This window comes from Nicotiana sylvestris, chromosome 8, assembly GCF_000393655.2.
Source record: "Nicotiana sylvestris chromosome 8, ASM39365v2, whole genome shotgun sequence".
NCBI classification, from domain to species: domain Eukaryota; kingdom Viridiplantae; phylum Streptophyta; class Magnoliopsida; order Solanales; family Solanaceae; genus Nicotiana; species Nicotiana sylvestris.
Window position 1 is genome coordinate 154,241,493 of NC_091064.1, and position 7,482 is coordinate 154,248,974.

At 41.8% G+C, this 7,482-nt stretch overlaps 1 protein-coding gene across 1 annotated transcript; it reads left to right on the forward strand.

The window, feature by feature from the left end:
* The first annotated feature begins 3,073 nt into the window (after nucleotides 1–3,073).
* Nucleotides 3,074–4,150, forward strand: LOC138875877 (uncharacterized). Its single transcript, XM_070154752.1, has one exon. The coding sequence runs from the start codon at nucleotides 3,074–3,076 to the stop codon at nucleotides 4,148–4,150; it is 1,077 nt and encodes a 358-aa protein (XP_070010853.1).
* The last annotated feature ends 3,332 nt before the right edge of the window (nucleotides 4,151–7,482 follow it).

Genomic DNA, 7,482 nt, shown 5'->3' on the forward strand with positions numbered 1-7,482 from the left:
GATAGATGTGAATATCATTCAGGTGCCCCGGGGCATATCACCGATGACTGTTGGACTCTGAAAAGAGCCATAGAAAGACTCATTTCTGAAAAATTGATTGTAGTGACGAATGGCGAGGACCCTCCTAATGTGACAAATAACTCGTTGCCAACACACAATGATGTTCATTTCGTGGGAATGATTGGCTGGGATCAAGAATACAAGGCGGTCGGTCAAGAAGAAATGACAATGGGAGCAATTCAAGAAGGAACAAGTCTGGAAGTAAGTCCAAGCCGAGATGTGCCGTTGATTGTGAAAAGCTCCCCCAGCTCAGAAAAGGTAGCTTTATTTGTGCCCAAGGTTTCGAGGGTGGAGGTTCGCTCCAATGTTCCAAGCCCAAGGTTGTATGTCCTTGGAGGCCACCCCATCACAAGGCAAAATAATGGTGGTACAAATGGCATAATAGAGCCGATCATACTCAAACCAACCGTGCAATCCCCTGTGACAAACACAAAAATCATTCCTTGGAACTACAACAAAACTGTGATGACCTACAAAGGTAAGGAAATCATAGAGGAAGTGGGGGAAACTGGAGGTTTGACTCGATCGGGGAGGTGTTACTCTCTAGAAGAGTTGAGGAAGGCCAAGAGAATCAGAGAATGCCAATTGCCAATAAAGAAACTAGTCACTGAAGTAGAGGCGGAAAAGTTTTTGAAAAAGATGAAAGTTCAGGATTAAACAATCATTGACCAGCTAAGAAAGACTCCTGCCCAAATCTCTCTACTATCTCTGCTCATACATTCCAAAGAGCATACCCGTGTACTAATCAAGGTCCTGAACGAGGCACATATATTAGAGGAAACCACAGTGAATCAGTTAGAGAATATGGCCAACAGATTTTTTGAGGTGAACAGAATCTCCTTTACTGATGATGAACTTCCCGAGGAAAGAGCCGGGCACAATAGGGCTTTGAACTTGATGGTCAAATGTGAGGGGCATTATGTAAAGCGAGTCATGGTTGATGGAGGATCAAGTGTATATGTATGCCCTCTTTCTAACTTGCAAAGCATGGAGATCAATACAGAAAAAATACGGCCAAACAATGTTCGCATCCGGGTTTTTGATGGCTCAGCAAGAGATACTATTAGGGAGATCAACCTCACCATGACGACTGGGCCAGTTGACTTTGAGATTGTCTTCCAAGTAGTGGACATGGCCACTTATTATAATTTTCTTCTTGGAAGGCCATGGATCCATACGGCCCGAGCTGTGCCATCCACCTTGCATCAGATGCTCAAATTCGAACATGACAGGCAAGAAATTATTGTTCATGGGGAAGACGAGTCTTCCATTTATAAAGACCCATTAATCCCCTGTATTGAGGACAAGGAAGGGTATGAGTCCATTGTCTATCAGGCTTTTGAAGTGGTTACTATAGACCATGTTGAGGAAGGAAAGCCCATTCTGCATCCTCGCCTTTCCGCCACATCTATAATGGTGGTTGCAGTTATGTTGAGACAAGGTTATGAGCTAGGAAAAGGCTTAAGGGCATCATTGCAAGGAATTTCGGAAACTATTTCTCCATTCAATAACCATGGTACTTTTGGCTTAGGATTCAGGCCAACACAAGCAGACAAAAAAAAGCCAAATACCGCAAAAAGCATGGATGAGTCTTGCGACAACCCATCCCTTATATTTTCTACACTTTTGTCAAGCCACGACTCCAAGAGGGTCAAAATTCCTCGGCGCATGCAAACATTGATGAAATTTGCCATAGACTCAGCCAAATGGTTTTTTGAAGTGAATATGATCCAAGCTGGTGAAGGCACTAGTCGCGCCGATATGTAACTAATTGACCCAGAAACCATGCTCACCAACTGGGAAGCAACTCCTCTCCCCACAAGGAAGGAGTCTTGGTAGTTTGCTTTTGCAGCTTCTTTTTTCTATTTTGGGTTACTTTCAGGGTTGTAATACAAACATCTCAATATCCTAATTCCTATCATTTTATTTCCATTTTAGTTTTGTAAATGTTGGCTTTAATAACATGACATGCATGCGGAATTCACGCCCAGATCTTATAAAGTTGTCTAATATCGAAACAATGCATCAAGAGGTTGAATATGATGAAGATGAGGTTGTTGAGGAAATAAAAAGAGAGTTGGAACAATTTGAAAACAAGCCTAAGCCCAACCTCAATGAGACTGAGCCGATTAATAACGGAAGTCATGAAGAAGTTAGAGAAATGAAAATAAGCATACACACTGAACAAAAAACCAGAGATGCCTTGATTCAACTTTTATTTGAACACAGAGATGTGTTTGCTTGGTCTTACGATGATATGCCGAGTTTAAGTACTGATCTAGTAGTTCATAAGCTTCCTACATTTCCTGGTTTTCCACCAGTCCAACAAAAGAAACAAAAATTTAAAACAGACATGAGTGACAAAATCAAAGAGGAAATAATGAAACAACTTAGCATCAATGTGGTTAGAGCTGTCTGATACACCACCTGGGTGGCAATTGTTGTGCCTGTGCCAAAGAAGGATGGAAAGACCAGAGTCTGTATTGACTACAGGGACTTGAACAAAGCAAGTCCAAAGGATAATTTACCTTTACCAAATATCCACATTCTTGTAGATAATTGCGCAAAACATGAGATACAATCGTTCGTGGATTGCTATGCTGGGTACCACCAAATTCTAATGGATGAGGATGATGCAGAAAAGACCGCTTTCACCACTCCATGGGGTACTTATTGTTACAGGATCATGCCATTCGGTTTAAAGAATGCAGGGGCAACTTACATTAGGGCCATGACCACCATTTTTCATGACATGATGCACACAGAGATCGAAGTATATGTCAATGATGTCATCATAAAATCAAAGACACAGGCTTATCACGTGTGCGATTTGAAAAAGTTCTTCAAATGGCTTCGAAGATATGACCTTAAGCTTAATCCAACCAAGTGTGCATTTAGGGTTCCATTTGGGAAACTCCTCGATTTTATAGTTAGCCGAAGAGGCATTGAACTGGATCCATCTAAGATAAAGTCCATTTGAGATCTGCCACCCCTGAAGAACAAAAAGGAAGTCATGAGTTTGCTCAGGAGGTTGAACTACATCAGTAGGTTCATTGCTCAGCTCACAACCACGTGCGAGCCCATCTTTAAGTTGCTGAAAAAGGATGCCTCTATCAAGTGGACAAACGATTGCCCAAAAGCTTTTGGCAAGATCAAAGATTATTTGAGCAAGAAGTTCACCAATTATGAGGTTAAGTACACCCTTTTAGGAAGGACATGTTGTGTCTTGACTTGGGTCGCTCAGAAGCTGAGAAATTATCTTTTGGACTATACTACTTACCTCATATCCAGAATGGATCCTTTGAAGTATATCTTCCAAAAGCTAATGCCCACTGGCAGACTCGCAAAATGGCAAATCCTGCTCACAAAGTTTGACATCGTCTATGTCACTCGCACCACGATGAAAGAACAATCTTTGGCAGATCATTTGGTAGAGAACCCAGTTGATGATGAGTACATGCCACTTAGCACGTACTTCCTAGACGAAGAGGTCAACTCAATAGAGGAAGTGGTTCCAGACGGTCACCCTATATGCAAAATATATTTTTATGGGGCTGTCAATATCAAAGGAGTTGGGATCGGGGCAATCCTCATCTCACCTATTGAACATCATTACCCTGCAAAGGCCCGACTTCGATTCTTCTGTACCAATAATACGACGGAATACGAAGCTTGTATCATGGGTTTGAAAATGGCCATCGATCTAGATGTGCATGAACTATTGGTTATGGGAGATTCTGACTTGCTTATCCGGCAAGCCCAAGGCGAATGGGAGACTCGAGACATCAAGCTTAATCCGTACAGACAATGTGTGCAAGACTTGAGCAAAAGGTTCAAATCCATCGAGTTCAGGTACATTCCCAGGTTTCACAACGAGCTAGCCAATGCCTTGGCTACTTTAGCCTCGATGCTCCCTTATCCAGGCAACACTCATATTGATCCACTAGAAATCCAATTTCAGAATCAACATGGTTACTGCAATACAATTGAGATAGAACCAGATGGTGAACCATGGTATCATGACATAAAACGATTCCTGAAAACAAGAGAATATTCAGAGCATGCTAAAGGAGATCAAAAAAAACTATAAGGCGGTTCGTCAGTGGTTTCTTCCTGAATGGGGGAAATTCTATACAAGAGGACCCTAGATTTAAACTTGTTGAGATGCATAGATGCTACAGAAGCAGAGCGAATCATGAGTGAAGTGCATTCGGGGGTATGCAGACCTCACATGAATGGATATGTTTTGGCGAAGAAGATTCTGCGGGCAGGGTATTATTGGCTTACTATAGAGCGAGATTGCTTCAGATTTGTTTGCAAGTGTCACCAATGCCAGATTCATGGTGACCTGATTCACTCGCCTCCTTCAGAGTTGCATCCCATGTCCTCTCCTTAGCCTTTCGTTGCTTGGGGAATGGATGTCATTGGGCCGATCGAGCCAAAGGCTTCAAATGGGCATAGATTTATTTTGGTTGCAATTGATTACTTCACCAAGTGGATGGAGGCCGTCACTTTCAAAGGAGTCACCAAGAAAGCAATGGTAGACTTTGTTCTCTCCAACATCATCTGTCGCTTTGGTATCCCAAAGACCATTATCATTAACAATGCAACCAATCTAAATAGTCATTTGATGGAGGTATGCGAACAATTTAAAATCAAGCATCGCCATTCTGCCCCTTACCGTCCAAAAGCCAATGGATCCGTTGAAGCGACAAACAAGAACATCAAGAAGATTCTTAGGAAGACGATCCAAGGTTCCAGGCAATGGCATGAAAAGTTGCCTTTTGCTCTTTTGGGATACCGCACGACTATTCGCACATCTGTTGGTGCAACTCCGTAGCTACTTGTATATGGAACTGAAGTTGTAATACCCACTGAAGTCGAAATTCCCTCTCTCCGAATTATTGTGGAATTAGAGATTGAAGACACTGAGTGGGTCAAGACCCGATTAGAACAACTGATGTTGATCGATGAAAAATGGCTAGCAGTAGTGTGTTTTGGCCAGTTATACCAGCAAAGAATGGCACGCGCTTATAATAAGAAAGTGCACCCAAGGCAGTTTGAGGTAGGCCAGCTAGTTTTGAAATGCATCCTTCCGCACCAGGTTGAAGCTAAAGGAAAGTTCGCACCGAACTGGCAATGACCATACATCATCAAGAAAGTGTTACCAAAAGGGGCATTGCACTTGGTAGATGAAGAAGGACGGGTACCATACATGACTATTAATGCAGATGCAGTCAAAAAATATTATGTCTGATATTTGGCCATTGTAGAACTTTCACGCATTGATTTTCTCAGATCGAGATGATGAAGGATATCATTTACTCGTTATTCCAAATAGGTGTCATTCTTTTGTTAACCATTTTGAGTCATATTTGTCTTCTTTGTCTTGCACCTTCTAGAACCTGTGTACTTGTAAAAAAAAGAATGAAAAATAGTCAAACAACGAAGCTTCAGAGTCATTAAACTATGTCCGACCTAATTTCGAAAGGATACGTAGGCAGCCTTACCCTGGGTTCGGTCCCATCAGAACAAAAAATCCTTATTCCCAATACTCCAAAACTGGGGCAGAAGTTTGTATTATTACACAGTTTTTCCGTAAAAATGGTTTCCAAAAGTTGTAATTCAGTTCAAGGTTCATTACACTTTTTTTTACCTTTCAAAGACTTCTGATCGATGCCTTTTGAGAATTTTTTAAGTCCCCATGCCAAGGGAGTTGTGTAACCTCCCTCATGCAGTAACTTAGTCAAACAAAAAAAAAAAGAAAAAAAGAAAAAAAGAAAAAAAGAAAAAAAGAAGGAGTAATGAGAGAGTCTTATCAGTGAAAACCTGTACGAGCACTATAAGGCGACAATGAGAAGAGAAATGAGAGTCTTATTGGTGAAAACCCATATGGGCACCATAAGGCGACAGTTAGTAGAGAAATGAGAGAGGTTAGTTAGCGAAAACCTGCAAAGGGCGCTACTAGCCGAATGAGGGTCTTCGATTCTCCGACATGAGCACAACCAAGACAATTTCAAGATGAACATTTGTGGAGGATTTTTAGAATTAGACAGCTTAGACAGATCACGCGTCCAGTCCAAAATGCATGTCATGATTCATTGAAGTCAGCACATACCTCCCGATAAGTCTCCCTATTCATTTCGCCGAAAGGGACACCGTTTGTTTAAGCACAATTCTTTTTCACTTTCAATTATTATTCTATCTTTACCCATATTTTTATTTGAGTCCCTTTTGGTCTAATCCTGCATCAAAAGCAAAGCAAAGAAATGGCTGCAAAACTGGCTACAGTTTCCCCGTAATGTCGAGCACAATTTGGGGCATATATGGCATTGATGGAGGCACGAATCCATCTGTGATCTCATTTGATAAGGCGAACAAAGTGTCTCAAAGAAACTGAAAAGGTCTCCTAAGAAAGACCTGCTTCATGAACAAAGTTGATAAGCACTACAGACACAAACTAATACTTGGTGCAAGAGAACTGAGTTTGATTTAAAAAAAAATTAGCCTTGCTTTAGAGACAAGGGTAGCGGTACCATACACATCAGGCTATGAAACAGTTGGGGGCAACATTGGAAAGCCAAGGTCTCCAGAAAATGAAACAAAGCAGCTGAGCATCTCGGTACCACACTGACAGAATCGGTTCTTTGACAGCAGTGGCCATGAATCAAACTACTCAAGGCATCAAAGCATCAAGGCCACAAACCAACTACCACTTTGAAAACTCACAAATTTTTCTTTGTTTGAAGCAAGGACAAAGCAGTGCAGAATGGCAATTCTAAAAGAACGAATGTCACAAAACGTAAACTCTTTAAAATCTCCATTTCCTTTTATTTTCAGCATGCATCACTACTGTTCACACCTCCCATTTACACAGCTTAACTCAGGTAGAATCCTTTCGCCTAGGGGATCCAGCTCATATTCCGGGTAGAAATACTCTTCGCTCAGGGTGTTTTACGCAGCTGAACTCAGGTAGAATCCTTTCGCCTAGGGGGATCCAGCTCATATTTCCGGGTAGAATCTTCGCTCAGGTTGTTTTACGCAGCTTAACTCAGGTAGAATTCTTTCGCCTAGGGGGGATCCAGGTCATAGTTATGGGTAGAAGTACTCTTCGCTCAGGATGTTTTACGTAGCTTAACTCAGGTAGAATCCTTTCGCCTAGGGGGATCGAGCTCATATTCTGGGTAGAAATACTCTTCGCTCAGGGTGTTTTACGTAGCTTAACTCAGGTAGAATCCTTTCGCCTAGGGGATCCAGCTCATATTCCGGGTAGAAATACTCTTCGCTCATTGTGTTTTATGCAGCTTAACTCAGGTAGAATCCTTTCGCCTAGGGGGATCCAGCTCATATTTCCGGGTAGAAGTACTCTTCGCTCAAGGTGTTTTACGCAGCTTAACTCAGGTAGAATCCTTTCGCCTAGGG